The following is a 22,995-nucleotide window of genomic DNA, read 5'->3' on the forward strand; positions in this document are numbered from 1 at the left end:
TGTTGTAAGGTTCTGTCTGGTGATTGCGTGGTCTCTAACTTTTCACAATTATTGTTTCTCCAAATACGGGTTCCAGCCTCACTACCTCGTCACTGGATGGTTTACCCATAAGTCTTTCTGTCCTGCTTGCCATTGCAGCACCTGTTGTGGGTTCTCTTTTCTCACGTCCTTCGGTCTGAGAGTCTCGCAGCTGCCTTTTCTTTGTGTCCAGATGTTAAAGCTGGCACTTGAGTTTTTGAGAGTTCCAACCTCAGACCCCTGTCCCCATGGAAACCCAGGTCCCTGGACCTATCACTGGGCAGAATCTAGTACTGCTTCACACTAGGAAGACGACGGTTTAATAATAATGTCACTGGACTAGTAATCAGGAAACTCAGATTAATGATCTGGGGTCTTGGGTATGAATCCCACGATGATAGCTGCTAAAATTTGAATTCAGTTAATAAAGTCTGGATTTGAAAGCTGGCCTCAGTAATAGTGGCTGTGAAACGATCATTTATTGTCACAAAAACTCACCTGATTCACTAATGTCTTTGAGGAATGGGAATCTGCCATTCTTACCTGGTCTGGCCTACATGTAGTCCAGATCCACAGTAATGTGGTTGACTCTTTAAAATGTGTCTGGATATAGACCTACTGGACTATGGACCAGGTGCTGGAAAATGGGATGAGGCTAGGTGGCTCATTTTTGGCTGATGCAGAGATGATTGACCAAGTGGCCACCTTCCAAGATGTAAACCTTCTAAGATTCTATTATTCTATGGCCTACTCTTAATTTCATTTGAAATGGCGAGTGAGCCACTCAGTTCAAGGACAAATCGACATGAATAACAAATACTGGCCTTACTAGTGATGATCACATCCCACAAAAGAATAAATAATTTTAAAAAGTCCCCCAATTCCAGGACATTCTGTTTTACCTTAAATGAACAGAGTCAGTTTAAAATATAACTGTCATTTTTAAAAATTCATTCATGGGACATGGGTGTCGCTGGCTAGTAAGCATTTATTGCTCATTCCTAGTTGTCCAAGGGCAGTTGAGAGTCAACCACATTGCTGTGGCTCTGGAGTCACATGTAGGCCAGACCAGATAAGGATGGCAGATTTCCTCCCCTAAAGGATATTAGGGAACCAGATGGGTTTTTCCAACAATTGACAATAGTTTCATGGTCATGGTCATTCTTAATTCTAAATTTTTTTTATTTTGAATTCAAATTCCACCATCTGCCATGACAGGATTTGAACCCAGGTCCCCAGAACATTAGCTGAGTTTCTGGATTAATAGTCTAACGATAATACCACTGGATCATCGCCTAGTTACGGGAGGAGGCGCTGTTGGCAGGACTGTAAGATTCAGCCAGCGTAAACACAGGCAAGATTTCGACAATAAAATCTAGTGGTCGTGATACTGGTCATTATCACATTATGGGACCTTCCTTCGGAATATTTTGGCCATTGCATTTCCTTGACCGCAACAATGACTTCACTTCAGAAGTACTTCATTTGTTGTAAAATACTTTGGGATTTTGTGTTATATAAATGCAAATCCTTTCATGTTTGAATTATAATAGAATGTGGATGGTAGGTAAATTATGACAGGACTAAGCAATTGTAAGATTAGTTCTTACCTGCTGTATGCTGGAAATAATTGTAGGGGGAATAGGGTATACTGCTCAGCATAGATGTCTAGGAGATTGATTGTTTGGTATTGCAGTGAGGGACTTTGTGTGGTCTGCTTTTCTAATTAAATATGTCAGTTTCCCTATTCTTTTTTGTTGTACCTTTCCGATTGCTGCACACTTGTACATGTTATTTTCCAGTCAGGCAATTGGATTAATGGACTGTGCCTTTGTTTCCTTTCCTTTGGATCAGATACATCAGAAGTTGAGGTTTTCTCTTTAAAGCCATGATTGAATTCTCCTCAGGGAAATCTAGTTGAGAATTGATGATGTTGTTAATGTGTTGGGATATTGGTTGGCGGCACTACTTGCAACTTGAACATTGCCAGATATCCCAAGGTGCTTCACGGAAATTGAGCACTGAAAGGGAGAATGGGGGCCAACTGGAGAAGGTATAGGCATCGTTGAAGGGTTCGGTTATGGTAAGAAATGTAACGTGACAAACTGGTTTTGGAAGGAAACTCCAGAGTGCAGCAGCATAATGCCAAAAATCTGTGTTACAAATAATTTCCACACAAGCTATTTTCAGCTCATTACTCCTCTGACGTTATAGTGGACAGATTGCAGTTGCCAGGAAGAAGGCCAGCATGAATGTAAACTGAGTAAAGCCCTCTGTCTGTGCAGGTTGGATAACAAAGAATAAATAGGTGGAGGGGCAGGGGGACAGTTTGTTGACTTTGATTATAAATGTGCATCTTTTATTATCTCAAATATGTAATCCTTTGATTTCAAAATAATGAATTGTTTATTGAAGTAAGTATAACATCCATATTTACATATTAAATGTTCTTTTAACCTTGTGCAGAAAAAATATTTCTTCTGTTTATTTGATAACTAAAATGTGAGAAGTAAAATAGGCAGTATGTCACAAGAGATAATAAGGCATTAATTTAGTTCCATGAGTGTACCAGGCTTGATTATACTCAGCAGCAATGTCATACAAGGCTACGGCTTAAATCACAAGTGGGAATAAAAGCCTTAAACAGTTCCCTCCTCCAGAGTAAGCTTCATAGAGTTTTAACAGTTAGGGTTATCACAACTAAGCAATCCAGAATGTATTTAAACATTTTTGGTGGATGAAAAATTGTAGTGTAATGTTGCTTTGTTTATGAAGCGAAAATGTCTTTGGGGGTTGCTAATAAAAACCTAAGCCAGGATACTCGTGCATAAATCAGAGTGTTAAGTTTTATGTGATTTATATTAGTATTTTTATTCCATACATAGTCATTATTAGAAATCAATATAGCTGAAAATAATACGGTACTTGATTTCCAATAGCTATTGCCTTTGGGAATTTAGCCCTTGATAACTTTTAAAGTATGTTAGAGTACTGCATAATGTTTTTAGATTTCATTCATTTCTTGCATCTAATTTGTAACGGTCCATTGGATAGAACGTTTTAATTTGAAACCTGTTGCCACACATTTGAATGATGTTACTTTGAAAGCAAATTTATATAACTCTGTGACGACCATCACATTGTAGTGGAGCATAAACTTTACACAAGATCTCTAACCCAATAATACTGGGTCTTATCCAATGTCCCTGCTAAGCGGCAGTGATGTGAATCTGCGTAGCAGCCTGTAAGATACTGCATAGGCCATACTCTGCGATAAACAAAGTGTGTGCACGGCTGTGCAAATAAATTTAAAGAGACTAAGCACCAGAAAAAAACAAAAGTGGTGCACAGGAATTAAATTTTAATGGAAATATTGGTCTTATTCTTTATTGTGACCCTAGGCTCTTCCTCTGAATAGCCGCTGCATTATTTTAATGTTGTAAAAATATGTTGTGCACATTTTATAAAATCAGTCCATCGTCTGTTCCTATTTTAGTTGTCTCCAGTGACAGTGAGAGTGAATCCGAGTGCAGTTCCTCCAGCCAAGATGACAAGGTTTCAGCCAGCAGTGCCAAGACTCAAAAGACAAGAAAAGAAAGCGAGGAGTCTGGCAGGAAAATGAAAGGTACAGCAGTCTGCTCTTCTGAATTTACTTCATCCACAATTATCATAAGAAGTGCTTCAGTGTAGAATATTCCGACACTTGGTTGTCCTGGCATCAACTGCAGTGCTAAGTACATCATATGGACAGAATGTACAAAAATCTGCCTGCATCACGGTCCCACTGCAGTTGGATGAAGAACTCTGTATGATCAAACTAAATGCAGAGAGCCAGTGCTAGGCTTATCACTCATTGTGATCATGCTTCCACAATACCATAATTCCAAGAAATATCAATGAGTGAACTTTTAGCATTGCAGTCACCTTCCCAAGACAGAAACAATTTTTGACTAAAAGCATGGAAGCACCTGGAGAAAAATTGATTTGCATATAGCCATAAGGTAGAATCTCATTGAATATCTTGTTCAAATATTTGAGCTGTTTTGTAAGAGTTCCATTTGTAGTGTGTCCCGATGAATAGGCAACAGAGAGTACAGTGAGCTGCTCTCCATGTTATGAAAATAAGATAGAAGCGCTGATGGTGCAGAAAAGAACAAAGAAAATTACAGCACAGGAACAGGCCCTTCGGCCCTCTAGGCCGGCACAGATCATGCTGCCTGACTGAACTAAAACCCTCTACCCTTCCGGGGACCATATCCCTCTATTCCCATCCTATTCATGTATTTGTCCAGATGCCCCTTAAAACTCACTATCGTATCTGCTTCCACTGCCTCCCCCGTCAGTGAGTTCCAGGCACCTACCACCCTCTGTGTAAAAAAACCTGCCTCGTACATCTCCTTTAAACCTTGCCCCTTGCACCTTAAACCTATGCTCCCTAGTCATTGACTCTTCCACCCAGGGACAAAGCTTTTGACTATCCACTCTGTCCATGAAAAAGATTTACATCAGATAACTAAATTTGAGAGGATACAACTGTGAGGAAAGATTCAACTGAAAAGATTGAGGAAAGACCTAATGGAGGTCTTTAAAATGATTATGTGACACACGATGTGGGTATCTCACCCCTCTGAGTACTGCCAGCCAATTAAAGGCTGACCATTCTCTATTGCCCAACAGCGCCTCCGGGATTGGTGGCGGCAGTCATAAATGCAGCCACCTGAGGCCGAGGATCAAAGAAGGACCTTGTGCCGAAGGTGAGTGAGGGTGGGTGGGGATCAGCGGGGTGAGAAGGGCGTTCAAATGAAAGGGCAGGGGTAGCGGCTATCAGTGGGCTTCCACCTTCCTGATGACAAATCCCTCGATCAGGCACTGATTACATTTGAATGAGTGACCCCCTCCCCATCTCCATCTTCCCCACCTTGAAACCTATTAATTGCCTGCTTAAGAGCTTCAATTAGCTTGTGATTGGAAAGGCTGCCCCACCAGTTTTCCCACCTGGACTTAATCAGGTGGAGGCAGGAAGCTGGTGAGGTCCATGCTCCGCACTCTCACACCCAATTAAATGCACAACTCACTTCCAAACTCCCACTGGAGAGGGGCATTAACTTCTGCCCGTTGTTTCCACTTGTGGGTGTGTCCAAAATGAGGGACCATATATATATGGTAGTCACTAACAAGTCCAATGTGGGGTTCGGAAGAAAAATCATTATCAGTGAGAGGATATAGCACATGGAATGGTTGAGGCACATAGCAGACATGCATTTATGGGGAAGCTAGGTAAGTACAGGATGAAAAAGGGAAGTGAAGGACATATCAATTGTATGAGATGGGGTGAAGTTCATGTGGAGCATAAATATCAGTGTAGACCTGTTGCACCGAGTAGCCTGATTTGGTCCTGGAAAGTACCATGTAATTTTATGAATAAACGTGTGATCAGTCATTGCAGTCTTTTTATGTACCTAAAGCTGTTCTTCACCCTTTCCTCTTCGCTCCCCCTTCATAAAGTTGGCATTCTATAGATTGTATTTGGCTCTGGGTATTTATAACTCAGGGATAGCTGTATTCTTAAAGGAATGTCTACTTGACTGGGATTCATCATAGCAGGAACTGTATGCAAACAAATATTTATCATATCATCACAATTGATTTGTGCTTACTTTACATAAGGTAGTTTCTTCTAGCCAGTGACACCAAAAACATTTCATTAAGTTAAAATAGCATATTTGCACTGATCGCAAGTATGGATTTTACAATTGAACATGCAAGCATGAGAATGTTGAACAGGTTCAATAATGTCCTTACTAGGCATAATGAAAATCTTCTGGAAGTATAACAGCTACAAGAATGTCCCATCCATTCCCCCCACCCCCCAACATCTTCATCTGTCACATCTTGCCCCCTCATTTTAGCTTCTCTGCTGTTTGGCCACTCACACCCTTTATTCTCTCTGTGGACAGCTATTAGCAGTCTTTTCCCCGGTTTCTGTGCCAATGACTCATCTTTCATTCTCTCACCCTGCAGTATAAATATCTCCCACTTTATATGCCTTTTAGCTTTGACAAAGAATCATTTGGACTCGAAACCTCGGCTCGTTTCCTTCCTTACAGATGCTGCCAGACCTGCTGAGATTTTTCAGCATTTTCTCTCTTTGGATACAAGAATGACATGTTGATTCCCAGGCCAAATGGACAGTGTAACAGGGATCATTATTAGTTATTTTTAGAATTATAGAATCTTGCCGTATAGAAGGAAGCCATTAAATCCATCATATCAGTGTCAGCTCCTTGAAAGAGCTGCCCAAAGTAATCCCTCACTCCAGTTATACACTGCTGGATAATTAGCAAATATACTAAGTTAAGGGGCTTGGAGTAGTTACATTAATATGAAATTATCCTCAAGTGGAAAACTAGGTTTAGAGAGTCTAACTGAATCAGATAACAAATTTACCAGTCTTTTCGAGGGGCAGGAAAAGTAGTCATGCACCTGGTTGCTTTGATAAAACTAACCTCTTTGCTGGTCACTTATGATATTAAATATTATGACATTTATTTAAAGGCTTAAAACTCCTGACCCTCATTAAAAAGGGAACTTGAAATTTAGAGGTAAAATTTCATAGAATCATAGAATCCCTACAGTGCAGAAAGAGGCCAATTGGCCCATCAAGCCTGCACCCACAGCAATCCCACATAGGCCCTATCCCTATAATACCACGTATTTACTCTGTTAATCCCCTTGACACTAAGGAGCAATTTAGCAGGGCCAATCAACGTCACCTGCACATTTTTGGAGTGTGGGAGGAAACTGGAGCACCCGGAGGAAACCCTCGCAGACACGTGCAAACTCCACTGTGCCACCGTGCGTCCACATTGGAGGAAAAGAATGGAAAATACTTTTGAGGAACCCTTAAATTGAAAGAAAAGAACTGGCTGAACACACCAGGAGTCCATTTAGGCAAATTACTTTTAATACTTGGAGGCAAATTACTTTTAATACTTGGCTGTTAATGTAAAGAAATCTTCTAATAACATTTTAACATTTTTACTCTCCAAAAACTGTATGCTCCTGATTTATTGTGTTGCAGTTTCTAGCTGTGAGCCAACCAGTAGAACTCAGGATAACTATCAGTTGACAAACATTTTATCCGGGAGTCGAACCAGCCTTGGTAGTGAGCGTGGAGGAGGTTCAAGTGCCACCGAGAGCTACAGTGGTGATGTCCTTGGTGATGACTACAACGATGATTTCGACAAGAACTCACTAGGTTAGTACCACATAACTTGTACGATTTTACTATGAGTGGCTCTGTAATTCTACTAGGATTAAATGTAAGCTGTCTAAAGTGAGCTTTAACATTTCTGCAGTGTGCAACTTAAATATGGCAACATCAGCAATTGTAAGCTTATTCTGAAAGTATAGTTTGAAGAAAATGTCAAGGCCACAAGTGAGAGCTTTTCATGGTGTAATTTCTGTAAAAGTAATTTCTCAGTACAAGGCAGCTAAAATTTACAGTGTTCCTTTTCATAAGCATTTTATATATCTATACTTAGAACTAATAAATTATGTGCATTGTCTCCTGTTGAAATGGAATTTATTATTTTGTATGAAAGGATTCATGAGGTACCTTTTATGTTGTTCTGTAATAACACATTTGCTGATGACTGTTTGTGAACATTGAGGTAATTGTTTAGTTCATTTCACAAAAAAGAAATCGGCAATTTGAGGATTAGCAAAGGAATATTGCACCTTGAATAAATGGGAAACCCTGGAGCCAAAAAAAATCAGAACAATCGCAAAACATTTTTGTTTTGAGCTTGAACATAAATGGTCAAGCTATTAAAGTTGAAAAATGGGGTTATAAATCTTGAACAAAAGAACTTGTGTTGTCATCAGTGTTGCTGAGAGTCAGCATTCAGGTAATGCATTTGAAAAGTATTTAAGTGAACAACAATGTAGTGTCTAACAAATAGGCAGTGATTCATTTGAACACCACAACAGTAGAACAACTGCGGGAGGTCGTTTGGCCCATCTAGTCCATTCTTTCATCCAAACATACAATACTTACACATTATTAAACATCCTCTTGAATGACTCTCCTGTTTGTCGCCATTATTTCGTAGCATTTAATGTATTTGGGAGATTGTATTTGAAAATGTACTGAAAGTGCAACTGAATTGTTTGCCAGTTCAAATCACACTGAACCATTATCATAATTGTCTCTTTTGTAGCACGTGAAACCAAGCAAGTCCAGCAGTTTGATAAAACCATATCACAAAGGCACAGCACTGCAGATGCTGGATATCTGAAATAAAAACAGAAAGTGCTGAAAGTACTCAGCAGGTGAGACAGCGTCTGTGGAGGAGAAACAGAGTTGATGGTCGGGAATCTTGTTGCGGCGTCGAGGGGTCGCGCCTGCTGCCTGGAGAGTCAGCAAGAAACCCACTCTGCCTCTTTTCGAGAAGGCCCACTGAACCACAAGCCAATCGGGCAGTGGCAAGGCCAGTAGCGGGCCTCTACTGGAATCAAGATCTTGGAGGTGGAAGTCTCGCCTGCTCAGAGCTGCCGGCCAGTCAGAGGCTGACAGCTGTTGTATTCAGCAGTACCACTGGGTAGGCTGGGACTGCTGCCGACAGGACAAGAGTCCCAGGATCATACAGTGACCAGGCCACAGTTAAGTACTGGTGGTGAGGTACATGGAGTGGGAGCCATGGGAAGAATGGCTGCAGCAAGGGTAGGGGATGGCTTTCGCTGGCCTCTCTTCTCCCAATGTTGAGTCCTGCGATCAAGCACTGAGTGCTGCCTGATTACATGCCCTTCCCTCCTCCAGGCTCGTCACTTGTCAGAACAGAAGATTCTGCCTAATGACTTTTTGCCAGAACTGGAAAAAGTTGGAGGTATAACAAGTTTTAAGTGACTACAGTTATAGGGAAATGGGGGATGGAGAAAAACAAAATGTGCAGGCCTGTGATTGGGTGGAAGAGATTGAATGACGAAAGTGATGATGGTGCAAAACAAAAGGAAGCAATAATGGGATAAATAGAGAAAATGCGGGCCTGGAAGGAATGTAATAGGAAAAACAGAACTATCACCAATAGCTGCTGCCCAAGAAAAGGGGCAAAGTTTATGATCTGAAATTGTTGAACTCAGTGACTTCGTTCTGAAGAAGAGTCATACTGGACTCAAAAAGTTAACTCTATTTCTCTCTCCTCAGATGCAGCCAGACTTGCTCAGTTTTTCCAGCACTTCTGTTGTTGTTTCAGATCTCCAGCATCCTTAATATTTTGCTTTCATTTCACTGTAAATAACCCTTGACAAAGTTCTACTTTATTGAATGGCAAGGGTGATTGAAGGGGGGATGGGGGGGTCTGGAGTTTAAATGATGTTCAATGAAAAATCTTGCCAGCCCTGAGGATTGTTTTATATTTGTGTAAAGTCAATTTCTTCACGGATGATAAAGTTCCATATTTTAAAAATATATTTAAAGTTTGAGAATTGATCTTCTACCTTAATCTCATGTGTAAGTTCCAATCATTTATTTTGTTCTCTGTAAATGATATTCGAAGTGATGGGTCATTACATTTACCTCTGCCTCTGAGAATACTTAAGTGTGACTGGCTGCTGTCACCACTGCTGCCAGATACCTAGAGGTAACGTTGATTTGGCACCAGATTTAATCTGCCGTCAGGAAAGGGGAAATCTATGCAGCAAAGATTACTGGATCTTTGTAGGCTGCTGAAGGCAAAATCTAGCCCATTGAAAGGTGCCGTGTGAAGGATAAGCAGTGACAGGGTGATGAGGAGTGGTACAGAGGGAATGATCCCTTGGGAATACTGAAAGGGAAGAGCCGGAGAAGATGGATTTGGTGGAAGCATCATACTAGATAACAGTTATGCCACCTTCCATCACAGTAATTCGATATGTCTTCATTTTTCATCAAATGCCCCAAATTGCCCTACTGTGGCTGATGGGGTTATCAACATGTCCATTCCAATTCCTGAAATTCTGCTCTCATTTCTTTTCCTCCCTCCTCAAAATATGTTGGGTTCCCCTTGGCCTCGCTTTCTGCTCCACCTGCAATCTCGTTTGATGGACCACCATTACTGCCAGTTTGCTGTCACCACGGAACACATCTAACTTGACCTCCTATTTCCAGCGTTTATGGGGAACCAATGACCTATTGATCCAGAAACTTAGCTCATGTTCTGGGGATCTGGGTTTGAATCCCACCATTGCAGATGGTGGAATTTGAATTTGATAAAAAATATCTGGAATTAAGAATCTACTGATGACCGTGAAACCAATATCAATTGTCAGAAAAACCCATCTGGTTCACTAATGTCCTTGAGGGAAGGAAATCTGCCATCCTTGCCTGGTCTGGCTTACATGTGACTCCAGAGCCACAGCAATGTGCTTGACTCTCAACTGCCCTCCAAGGGCACCTAGGGATGGGCAATGAATTCTGGCCAGCCAGCAATACTCATGCCCCATGACAGAATTTTTTTAAAAAGGAGTTTTTCCTCAGTGAGACCCGAGTACACTCCTCAGTCACACCTGACACTCCTGCATCTTTTCCCTGGTATCTTCCCATTCAAGCAAAGGCAATTCAGCACTTGCCCTTTTGCCTTCTACCTTTCCATTGCTGAAAGCCCCAAACACTCCTTTCCTTTAATACACTGTATTTGCTGTTCAAAACATAGTCTTCTTTAAATTGGGAAAATCAAACACACATTGTGTGACTGTTTTGCAAAGCACCTTCATTCAATCCACAGGCATAATCCTGCTCTTCTGGTGAATTATCAGTTATGTCTGTACCACATTTCATTTTGACTTCCCTGTCCTTGGCTCGAATAGCAGCGTCTCATCTTTTGATCTAGCACTGTGGATGACGGCTGTTATTTTTCAAATATTTTTGAGAATATAGTGGTATTCTGCATAGAAGTCTGTGTTTGGGTCCATGATAAATTAAATATGGGAAGGTCTTGTCTGTGAGGGCTAGGAGATAAAAGAGTAAAGGTGTTAGGTTCATGCATTTGTTGTGAAAGGTTATGGTGAGGTTTGATTTGCAAGTAAATTGGTTGGGTTTAAAATTTGTATTGTAAGATAAGTAGGGACTTTTCAGCCATTGAATTTCAAAGGGAAGTTCTGAAGTGACAGGAACTTATACAATTTATAAAGATTTCACACGGTAGCACAGTGGTTAGCACTGCTGTTTCACAGCTCCAGGGACCTGGGTTCGATTCCCGGCTTGGGTCACTGTCTGTGTGGAGTTTGCACATTCTCCTCATGTCTGCGTGGGTTTCCTCCGGGTGCTCCGGATTCCTCCCACAGTCCAAAGATGTGCGGGTTAGGTTGATTGGCCGTCTAAAATTGCCCCTTAGTGTCCTGAGATGCGTAGGTTAGAGGGATAAGCGGGTAATATGTGTAGATATATGGGAGTAGGGCCTGGGTGGGATTGTGGTCGGTGCAAACTTGATGGGCCGAATGGTCTGTTTCTGCACTGTAGGGTTTCTATGATTTCTATGAAATAAGGAAAGTTATATTAACTTTTATTGACCTGGGGGTAGAGACAAAATAGGAAAACCTGAAAAATTGGATCAAAGAGGTATTTGAGGACAAGGAGATGAAAGGGGAAAAGGATATTTAAGGAAAGGTGTCCAGCTGAGTTGAGGGCTGTGTGGGGATGTGTCCTGAGACCAAATTTGTGCTGGGAGAAGTTGTGAATTTGAAGCAACTGTCCAGTCAAACCAGAAAAGTCTTTCTTTTCAGAAAGCAGCCTGCTTCTAAACCTTCTGGATTTCCACATCAGAATGCAACATGGTGGCACAGTGGTTAGCACTGTTGCTTCACAGCACCAGGGGCTCGGGTTTGATTCCAGCCTTCGGTCACTGTATGTGCAGAGTTTGCATGTTCTCCCTGTGTCTGCGTGGGTTTCCTCCGGGTGCTCCGGTTTCCTCCTACAGTCCAAAGATGTGCGTGCTAGGAGGATTGACCATGCTAAATTGCCCCTTAGTGCCCAAAGATGTGTAGGTTAGGTGGGTCAGCCATGGTAAGGGGTTATGGAGGTAGGACGGGGGTGGGGGTGTGCGAGTGATCCTGGGTAAGATGCTTTTTCAGAGAGTCAGTCTAGACAAATGGCCTCCTTCTGCACTGTTTGTTGTCTTATTAACAAATCCTTCAATTTTAAAATCCTCAAGGTGTTACTGGAGCTCGGTGCTTTTTGGGTGTGTAGCTTTTCCTCATTTTCAAAATACAAAAGAAAATGTTTCATGATCAGTAAGACAGGTTTCCCTTTGCAATCTGGCTTGCTTAGCAAACAACATCTGTTTTACTTGTAACAGGCACTTTACAGTCTTCTGGACTCAAAATTGAGTTCAACAATTTCAGATCCTAACCTTCTGTGCCCATTTCGTTTGGACTGGTGGCAGCTTTTGGTAATGATTTTGGTATTCCCAATTACACCACCTTTAGAACCACCTTTGGCCCGGAAATGCCCAGCTGCTCACGCCGGTGGAATCGTCTTGTCCTGCCAATGGCTCACCCCCATTGCTGTTTTCCTGGTGGCATGGGGTGCAGTCAGTGGGAAATCCTATTGACAGCAGCAGGACCAGAAGATCCCACCATGAGCGAATGTGTGCCACCTCCAGCATGAGATATTTGCTACGGGGAGACCAGATATCCCCCCCCCCCCCACTCCCCCTCCTCCCAGTTTGCTTTGTTATTTTTCTAAGTACCATCTCTCGTTTTACTCGCACTTAATCTCTCCTGCTGTCCACCCAATGACTGATCTCTCCTCTTGTTTGTTCCCCACTTTCCTACCTCTGTACTCGCTCAAAATCTGTGACATCTGTAAATTTTTTCAGACCTGAATTAATCTGACATGTTAACTCTTTCTATCACCGTAGATGCTGCCTGCCCTACTGAGTATTTCCAGCATTTTTGAGATGAAATCATTAACATTGTTTCAAATATGTTTCAAAATTGATATACTTGGATCATAAATGTGAACCTTTTGATTGTTGTTTATGTGTGCAGAACTCAATTGCGCATGTTACGTGGAAAGGATTTCTTTTTTGCATTGTAATAGTCATGAGATGTTGTTTACACTTTTGCGTAGTCAATTATTGTACAAGGGCTGTATTGATATGAAAATCAATATTTAAAATTACCCTTTAGTTTTTTTAATATAGTTTTGCAATTAAAATAGCTGTCTTCATGGAAATGTTTCTTCATGTGTATATGTTTCTAAGGTTTAGTACATAGAGGGTTCCCAGAATTGTTTCGGCTAAAACATGTTCTAAATTAATTAATAAAGGTAATAATCTGACACCATGCAAATCCTGTCACATTTTATGCATGTAAAATACTCAGTTTGAATTTAAATAACACAGATACCATATATGAAATACGCAAACTCATGTTTGGTATATGCATGCTAAAAGCTAGATGAAAACATGGTTAATTTTTAAAACATTTACCCTCAGAAGGCCTTCAATAGGTTAGGAAGTCAGATACAATACACTTTTTTTAATGAAACATGTATTTGCCCATTAATACAAAGCTGTGTTTTGCTCCTTTTTGTATCCCCTGTATGTTTTGACAGAGAGCTTGCACTGTTTTTGCTCTAGGGCAACACAGAGGGAAATCCCAAAGACCTATTTGGATGCAGTCTGAGTCTAAAGAGTCAGTTTCTTTACAATTGTGAAATGGAGATGCAGATCCTGTATATTTTTTTTAAAATTGTAATTTATTTGAGAAAGACTCTTTGCTTTCCAACCTATCATGATATAACAATATAAAACATGCTTAAATAAATCTAAAGACAATTGTTGTGTTTTTTGAACCGAATTCTCTTTGCAACAAATAAAGGCTGCAAGAAGCATATTTGATTTCTGTAGCAATCCTTTTGTTTGCTTGTGTTTTACAAAGATACCTAATTGGTATGGTACAAAGATGTGTAACGTTTGTCAGTGTTCTAGTTCAGCAGATGCTAAATTCTGACAGTAATTCTTGACGCACTCGTCAAAACAAAAATATGAAATTGTGCTTATTGCCTCTTTGATTGTTGTCCCTTTGATAATAATCTCCACCGGGTTGTATTTTAAAAACATAATTAGTGACAGTAATCAAAGTGCCACTTTGTTTTGTAGTGCATACTTATTTTAGGGCTTCCCTCACCATGGCAATAATACTGCTATTTACATTCATTGCCAAAACAACATGACAACCATTATTAGTGCTGCTATTGAAATGTTAATTATAAACCCTGATTTACAATACATTGCAATGTTGAAATCAACATGTTTCATAGCAGTGCTGCAGAATGATGGTTATGCACGCCTCTGAGTGAGAAACCAGAAAGCAGCATTGTCATTTTTAATTTCTATCTACCTTCAACAGTCAGAAAGGTGCATTTAATCTGCCCTCAGAGTAACAGAAGGAAAACATATATTTTATGTAACAACTGTTGTACTCATGCAGTGGTGCTCCAGCGCTTCTCCAGGACAGATTTAAGTAGCAACAATATGAAAGCGCCTATTGCATTTGACCCACATTGTATGTTGTATTTATTTTAATTCTGAGAGTGTAAGTGTCTCTTTAAGTAGAAGTAATGGTATACCAAAGGCCTTATAATGAAAACTTCTTTAGACAAAGAGATCTGAGCTTATAGCAATATATACTATGTAATCTTTCCAGATGTAGTGCAAGCATAATAGATCTTGAATATTGTAGGTCAAAGATTTGGCCACCATTGTGTTGCTGAGAGTAATTGTTCTTTTTATTAGTGTGGAGACCACAGTGAACAAATTATTTTACAAATACAGGTGGTAAGTGTTCTGGGAAAAGTCTCATTTTAAAAATATTGACAAAAAATGAATTGGCTTCATGGATCTTTTTCTGGAAACTATTGCTTGTGTTTTTTAATTACCCTCGAGTGATAAAAGTTCTATGTCTCTTTTAAGATCCAGTGTAATTGAGAAAAGAATTATTTTCTGCTTTTGTTCCTTCCAGCATAGGGTTGACGTGGGCAGCTTAATTTATCGGGAGTAAGATATGCTCTGTGAAGTGTTTTAAATTGAATTTCTTTGTCTGCTACAGGTTGTCATTGAGTGGGCCAGGGTCCGGGCATCCTCCCAATCTCTGTCATCCAGGAATTGTCCCCGTTCTCCTTCCCCAGATGCCCGGGTTTGAGCTGTTGATTCTGATGTTACATGAATAAAAGAATTGTATAAACCTGATACAAGTCCTCGAGTCATTTTTTGATCTCACAACCTTAATTCCAGATTGGCTCATTTGATGAACGTCTTGCTGGCTAACATTGTAGGCTGGGACTATAGGAAAATCTTTGCTGTAATAATTTATATCTGAATCTGGTATGTTCCAATTATTTAATCTATTTGATTCATGAGATTTTCAAGAGGCAGATTCATTTTTTGAGCTTCAGGATGGGATCTTGAGCCTGCGTTCATAATCCCCGGGATTGGTGGTGGGGCTCAATATTCAGCAAAAGCTGGGTGTCACGAACCTTACTGGCAGGATCGTGACTTCCAATTTTTGCCGCCCCTTGCCGGTGATATGATCAGGCTCATTTCCATAATGGGTGTGAACCTGATTTAGTTACATTTCAATAGATTTTAATATTATTAACATGCCCCCCTTGCCATATATTAACTCCCCCGCTGTATATTCACACCGCGTCAACATGACGTCACGTAAACCTGTCATGGCGATCCCCTGGTGGCGTAAAGGTGAGTATAGCCCCCGGAGAGACGGACATGGCCAGGCAGTGGCTAGTAATGCCCCCGGCACTGCCCCTTAGCACTGGCTTGCACTGCCAGGTTAGCACTGCCAGGTTGACACCATGCTAACCACACTGTGCCAGGAGGGCAGTGCCAGTGGCAGACCCAGTGGGAGACTAATGGGGGAGGGGGAAGTGGGATTCATTTAGATGTGGTGGGCAGGAGTGGATGTGGGAGCTGGGAATGCCACTGATGGATGTTGGGGGGTGGGTGCTGACAGTAATTGTGTGGGTGGGTAAGGAAATGATGTTGGAGGTGGGGGTAGGGGGGGGGGGTGGTGGTTCTGACTGCTGGGGGAAGGTAGAGAAGTGTCGACTCTGATCAGTTGAAAGGGGGGGGGGGGGGGAACAGAGAGCAGGGAAGAAGTGTCGACACTGATCAGTGACTGGGGTGTGGGAGTAGGAGAGAGAGATGTGCCAACTTCAATCCGGTATGAGGGGGAGCCACTGAGACTTCCATGGTGGGCTTGGGAGGAACATTCATGTTCTGAACAAGGCACCTTTAAATACAGCGCCCTGATCTCAGTGCAACCTCGGCCCTGCCCTTATGCATGACATTGTGAAACTCGCTCAGCTATATTTTTTGACAGTGTGGTAAAACCTGGAGAGAAAACTGACCTGTTTGAGAGAAACACACCGGTTTTCTCGCCGGAACCAACACTGACAAATTCTGGTAAGATCGCCGCCTTGGTATTTGACACCATAATCCTGGTTTGCATTGTTAAGCTTTGGTTGCCATTGAGACTGAAAATCCAAATAGGTTTTGGAAGTGCCCATGCGGTTTCAGAATGAGTAGCTGGCTGTTAGGTAAGCTTTAACTTGAGCAGATATCTTTTGTTTATGGCTGTGTTGAAAATGCAGTTCTATTAAGATTCTGTATTTCACTCCCAAGAAGGAATTTTGGAGAGAGCAAAATCTCATTTTGTGGCTGGGTGGTCCATTATTTCCAGTTAGTTAACTGTGAGATTGCGGAAGGCCATTAGCAATTATTTGCTATGTTCTAATTGCACGCTGAAATAAGCTACAGTTCCAGGATATGGAAGTACTAAAATAGTTAAGAAAAATGTTCAATTAAGAACTTATGAATCTGTCGCCTTTTGCTTAATTCCTTTCTCTCACTCTCCCCTTTTTAAAATTTCTATTTGAGCAAGCCATTCATTTAAATTGTGCTTTCTTTGAAACTTAAAGTAATGTGTCTAATCTATTTTGTCTTGCTTTTGAATTCCACTGTCTTTTTTAGATGGAGTCAAATTCATTTGGTCTTTGCTTTAAAACTGACTGCTTTTTGAGAATGTTGAGATCCAGTTCAATTAACGGTCTGATTTTTCTGTATTAACCAGAACACTAATACCATTCAGTGAGCTATTAATATCTTAAGAAATTAGATTATACCTTAATAAATACCTGGTGACATTGTATGGTTATTTATAAGAACATAGGATCAAGAATGAGTAGGCCATTCAACCCCTCTATAGCCTGTTCCTCATTCCCGTGTTGCAATTGATCTGAAGTAGTTTTGTCCACTTACCTAGTATATCAATACCCCTTTGTAATTTTGTGCTCCCATTTACACTATTATTTTCCCACCAATCCCAGTGTTGTCAGCAAACTGGGATTGGCAAACTCTATTATGTTATCTAAATCATTAATAAATATAATGGATAGTTAAGGCCCCAGCACAGATCTTTATGAAATATCACTAGTTATTTCCTTCTATTTCAAGTACATGCACGTTTTCCATTCTCTCTGTCTAACTAGTTACCTAACCAGATCAATAATTTGCCTTCTGTTCCATGAGCTTTAATTTTAGCTAGCAGCTCCATTGGTGGATCCTTATTGAACGCCTCTTGAACGTTCATAGTAACTGCATCCATAGACATTCACCTGTTCGCTACTTCAGCGACTTCATCAAATAAGTACATTTGGTTTGTTAAGCATGACGCACCCTTTACAAACCCATTTTGACTTCTCAATTAGCCTTTCAAAATGAATTTCAGAATTCTTCTTTACCTTAAAGACAAATTTATCCGTTCACCGTGAAATTTTCAGGACTTGAGTTTAACTGAAAGTCATATGATGGCGCGAGATGTTGTAATGTGATTCTTCTGAACTATAACGCTGGGTGTGAAGCAGTTGTTCCAGCTTACCGTAAATTGTTTTAAGAAGTGCAGCATACTTTGAGAAGGGAAAATAAGCTTGGTGCAGTGTTAATCTTTTGTCCAGTTGCAGTTCCCCTCAATGGAATAGTCACCTTAAAATCATTTCACACTGGCTGAAGTTTAAGGAAACAAACCATAGCTGTGAATCAGGTAAAATGAAAGAAATCTTTTAACCATGACAACAGAAGTGGCAGGACTAATGATAAGCATTAGCATACTTGGATAGCTGGTGCATTACCCTTCGTAAATCAAGCATTATCGTTAGAGGCGAACACAATGTGAGGAACGGGTGTCTTCGATGTTAGAAATAATCAAATCATTCAAAGCTCTTTTTTTTTCTCGTGTTATTTTTGATTTCCCTGCTGAACACTTGCATAATGAAATAATTACATGTCGACATAATGCTTTCTGGAATGCTGATGACTGCTGATAATTAGCGGCATGCGTTGTGGTTGTTAATCTTTCAAGAGATGGTATGGTAATTTCATACAAAGTGGGAGAAAATATGTCCTCACAGGTTAATTTAGCCTCGAGGTAAAAGCTTGTTACAGTTCCAAACATACCGAGTACTCTTCTTACCACATTTTAGGTGAATTCATTTGAGAGTGAGTTTATTTTTTGCAGGATGGATGTCGTAGGGTTGAGTTTAAAAGATCAGAGCCCATGGGGGGGCTAATAAACCACTTTATTCACATCAATGCTGCTCCTTTTATCTAGCGTTTAGCACTTTCACTATCCATCCGGAAATTCGGATTCACTATAAGTAACCTGTACACTTCCTTTTCAAATAAAGTTTTCATTTCCAAACCTGTTGAAAAATGTACTTGGTGGATTTATCTGTTGTTGCTAGTGCTGCAGTGTTTGGTAAAACGAATGATGCTTAGTTCGATGAAAACGTTAGTGTTTTACTGCGTAAAATAGCAATATCGATATCAAGCTCATCAGAACAAATCAAGTTGAGTTTATTTCACAGTTAGGAACACAACATTTGAAATTCCTCTTAATTACCATGACGGACTAACTGGAAAATTAGACCAAAATAGATCTAAGTGCAGTGTTTGAAGTCAGAAATTCAGGAGATCAAAATCCATTTAGATGCAGTTTAGATCTCCAGTATGGATGACTGGTAATTATTATGTTATGACGCATGAATCTGTCAGAGAATAGAATAGAATCCCTACACTGCAGAAGGAGGCCATTCGGCCCATCAAGTCTGCACCCGACAACAATCCCACCCCAGGCTCTATCCCCACAACCCCACACATTTACCCCACTAATCCCTCTAACCTACACATCCCGGGACACTAAGAGGCTATTTAGTATGACCAATCGACCTAACCCACACATCTTTCGACTGTGGAAGGAAACCGGAGCACCCGGAGGAAACCCACACAAACACGGGGAGAATGTGCAAACTCCACACAGACGGTGACCCAAGCCGGGAATCGAATCCAGGTCCCAGGAGCTGTGAGGCAGCAGTGCTAATCACTGTGCCACCCGTGCCGTCCGTGTCCGAGGGTTGCCATGTGCCTGTAAAGGTTCATTCTCTGAAATGAATTCTGGTTATTTTTTGTTGCTGAAGAACTGTTTGTGAATGTGTATGATATTACATGAATAGATTATTTAACTACTGATATCCACACAAGGCTTTGAAGAATTAGATTTAATTATTGACGATTACAGCCAATTTGGAAATGATGGTTGAAGAGTTAGCAACATGCTAACATCAGTGCTGATTTCTGCTTAACGAGAGCTATATTTTCATCTGAATTAAGGGTCCATGGATCAAAGCTCTGGCATTTTGTTTTAAACATGCATAAATGAAAAAATTATCCAGCGTTCTGATTCATAACTGGATCTGACATTTGTATTTAATACAGAAATTATCATTTGTTAAGAGAAAAAAATTCTAGCCTAATTCTGAGTCAGTACTGGGTTTTTGTATTTGATTTTATGCAGCATGCTGTCTATTTCTGGTGCACATTTGAAGCCATTAAACTTTGATTAATGTGCGTTACATACCATAACTTTAGATTAGCTACTTAATAGAATCCCCACAGTGCAGAAGAGACCATTTGGCCCATCGTGTCTGCACCAACTCTCTGACAGAGTGTCTTACCCAGGCACTCTCCCCGTTCTATCCCGATAACTCCACACATTTACCATGGCCAATATATCTAACTGAGATATATTGGGGCACTAAGGGGCAATTTATCTTGGCCAATCCACCTAACCTGCCCATCTTTGGACTGTGGGAGGAAACTGGAGCACCCGGACTCCATGCAGACACGGGGAGAATGTGTAGAATCCACACTGACAGTCACCCAAGGATGGAATTGAACCCAGGCCCCTAGCGCTGTGAGGCAGGTGCTAACCACTGTGGCACCATGCCACTGATTTTAAAATTGCTTACTTTAGGTCAATTGTCTGCACCCCAGGAAATCTATCCACAGCAGTGATCAGAACAGGGCATGAGTTACTCCAAATTCAGATAAATCTATTCTATTATAACATTGATTCTGATTTATTGATTATTTTGGGCAAACAGTGTAAAATGCACAAAGCTCTATAAAAATAAGCTTTGTCCTTAATCTGACACTGTTTGCAATGGCAATTTATTCTGCTGCTGGGATTCAAAATTCCAATCGAGTAGTACAAGTTATCCTAGACTTTACACATTGAAAGTTTGCACATCATTGATGTAAATTGTTGCATATAAGATTAACTCTTGCCTTTTCTGTTGTTTTTCTGTTTAAAAGTTTAACACCTGAAGTTGAATGGGTGAACTCTGAGAAGTTATTGAGAGAATTTTAGCTGGAGGTAAAAAAAAAAGCGATTATTTTGAGGCCGCTTTTAATACGTCTGCAAGAGGTTGCAACCAGCTCTCTTCATCGAATAACAATTTGGGCAGGATTTTCCCTTTGTGTCTGCCTCAAGTCAGGACATTCTCACCCAAGGTCAACAGACCTCGAACAAATCATTTCGAAGTATCCCCCAACTGATTGGAGTTTGACAGATTAGACATTTGTGCTCATTTCTAGGCCTGTAATCTTGACCCTACATTGTAAGAGTTGTGCCAGTAAAGTTGTGCCGGATCTGTGGTATCATTATTTTTATTGTAACCTAGCCCTGGCTAATTGGTTTTCTCTAATCTTTGCATGTTGCCACAGTAGCAGATCTGATCAAGCACATCAAGTCCCAAATACATTGCAAGCACCTGGTCTGAAACATGCGTCAATACGGTGTTCAACACATGACTTAATCTGTTCTTTATAAATCAGAGATAACAGCATGGCTGATTGAAATGCCTTGCACTCACTCCATCTGGACATCCACAACTGAATCATAGACCTCAAATGGAAATATATGCCATCTCAGCCACCTGGATATTTGTCTGGCCTTTACTGATAACCACGGCAACAAGAAAAAAATACTATTTCATATTCTTGTAACTGAGTTGTAAATATTCACTGTAAAAACATTATAATTTTCACTTTAAATATTTAAACCAATCTACAACAGAATAAGTCATATGCACCCCAATATAGTCACAAGCGCGTAGGAGCATAAGAACAGGAGTAGACAATTTATGCCCTCGAACCTGTTTGCCATCCTATTAGACCGTGGCGAGGGGGTGGGGAGAGAAGTGCCAACTCTGATCAGGGGAGGATCATTCATGTTCTGATTGGGGTGTCCTTTAAACATGGCGCCCCGATCTCAGTGCAGCCGGGTTTTGCTTGCGTGTTTAGGCCCTGCTCCCCTACATGATGGCATGGAACTCGCCCAGTTGTTTTTTTTTTTGACAGTGTAGTAAGATCAGGAGAGAAAACTGACCACAAGCCATTTTTCTCTCTGGAACCAACACTCTGCGAAATTCTGCTAAGACCCACCCTGTCTTTGTATTCTTCATATTCCTTATTGTTCTGCTCCTATTGCACGAGTAGATTGCTCCCAGTCCTGTTGAGGTGTAACCCATCCCTTTTGAAGAAGTGCCTCCTGCCCCAGAGCTGGTGCAATGTCACAAGAATCTGAAGCCCTCATTCTTGTACCACACCTCAAATGACACGTCAACCCTCTCTATCGTCTTCCTTCTGCTCCTGCTAGTGCGGGGCACTGAAAGTAATGCAGAAATTACTACCTCCAAGGTCCTACTTCTAAAATATTTCCTTAGCTCCTCGACCTTAATATCTGCTCTCTCCATATCGTTGGTACTCACATGTATCACAGCTTTTGACTCGCTCCATTCCCCCTGCAGGATATTTTGTATCCTCTCCAAGACATCCTTTATCTTGGACCAGATGGCAATGCATCATGTGGGACTCGTGATGAGGGTTACAGAATGCCTTAATTGTTGCCCTCACTAAGAAATCGCCTATAACACTGCATTTCTACTCTTTGTTGTTTGTTCCTATGCAATCCTGTTCCCATTCGTGCTCTAATCTGGACTGCACTCCTTCAAGGTATCACCACTTTGTGATGGCCTGAGTGCTATGGAACAAACAAAAGCTATGTTTTATATTGAAGTGATGGCTAGGTTTCTCTGACATGAGATTTCTTGTAAATAGCAGCTTGCTCCCAGTAGCTGGTCATATGACCAAGCTGCCTTGGAGACAGACACTTGAAAAAAAATGTGAATCAGAAGTTAATAACAGGGGTGAGTAACCTCCTGGATGTGGTTCTGTATCCAAGCAGTCTGGGTTTAGTTTTGAACAAGCTGGCTTTCGGGGAACATTTGTTTCGAGCAGAATTCAGTTGAAATTCTGTGTATTAGCTAAAAGAGTTTATCACCTTGAGAGATGAAAGACCCTGCTAGTGAGTTAGACTTCTGGGATGGCCAAGCTGAGAATAGAGAGAGAGGGGGAGAGAGAGAGTTCTAGATACAAGAGTGCAAAGGTAAAGAACACTAGAACCAGGAGTATTCCAACCCGAGCTGCCTACTCTTATGAAGCTAGCAAAGTCTGAGTTGAATGGGGCATCCACAATTATGGGATGGTTGAAGGAGATTTGAAGGGAAAACTTTCTGCTAAA

General features: G+C 40.9%; 1 protein-coding gene across 10 annotated transcripts in view; it reads left to right on the plus strand.

Moving 5' to 3' along the window:
- LOC144501332 (rab effector Noc2-like) overlaps nucleotides 1-15,247 on the plus strand; it is a 235,784-nt gene extending 220,537 nt beyond the window's left edge. For 7 of the 10 annotated variants that reach the window (XM_078224958.1, XM_078224954.1, XM_078224960.1 and 4 more), the window contains 3 exons: nucleotides 3,515-3,643; nucleotides 7,100-7,276; nucleotides 15,109-15,247. In XM_078224958.1, coding sequence (XP_078081084.1) covers nucleotides 3,515-3,643; nucleotides 7,100-7,276; nucleotides 15,109-15,119 — 317 coding nt within the window. In that variant the 3' untranslated portion in view covers nucleotides 15,120-15,247. Of the gene's footprint in view, nucleotides 1-3,514; nucleotides 3,644-7,099; nucleotides 7,277-8,240; nucleotides 8,353-15,108 lie in introns of all 10 variants that reach the window. The other 3 variants (XM_078224952.1, XM_078224953.1, XM_078224959.1) reach the window with 2 other exon arrangements.
- Nucleotides 15,248-22,995: the final 7,748 nt, after the last annotated feature.

This window comes from Mustelus asterias, chromosome 12 (genome assembly GCF_964213995.1).
Source record: "Mustelus asterias chromosome 12, sMusAst1.hap1.1, whole genome shotgun sequence".
Taxonomy (NCBI): Eukaryota; Metazoa; Chordata; class Chondrichthyes; order Carcharhiniformes; family Triakidae; genus Mustelus; species Mustelus asterias.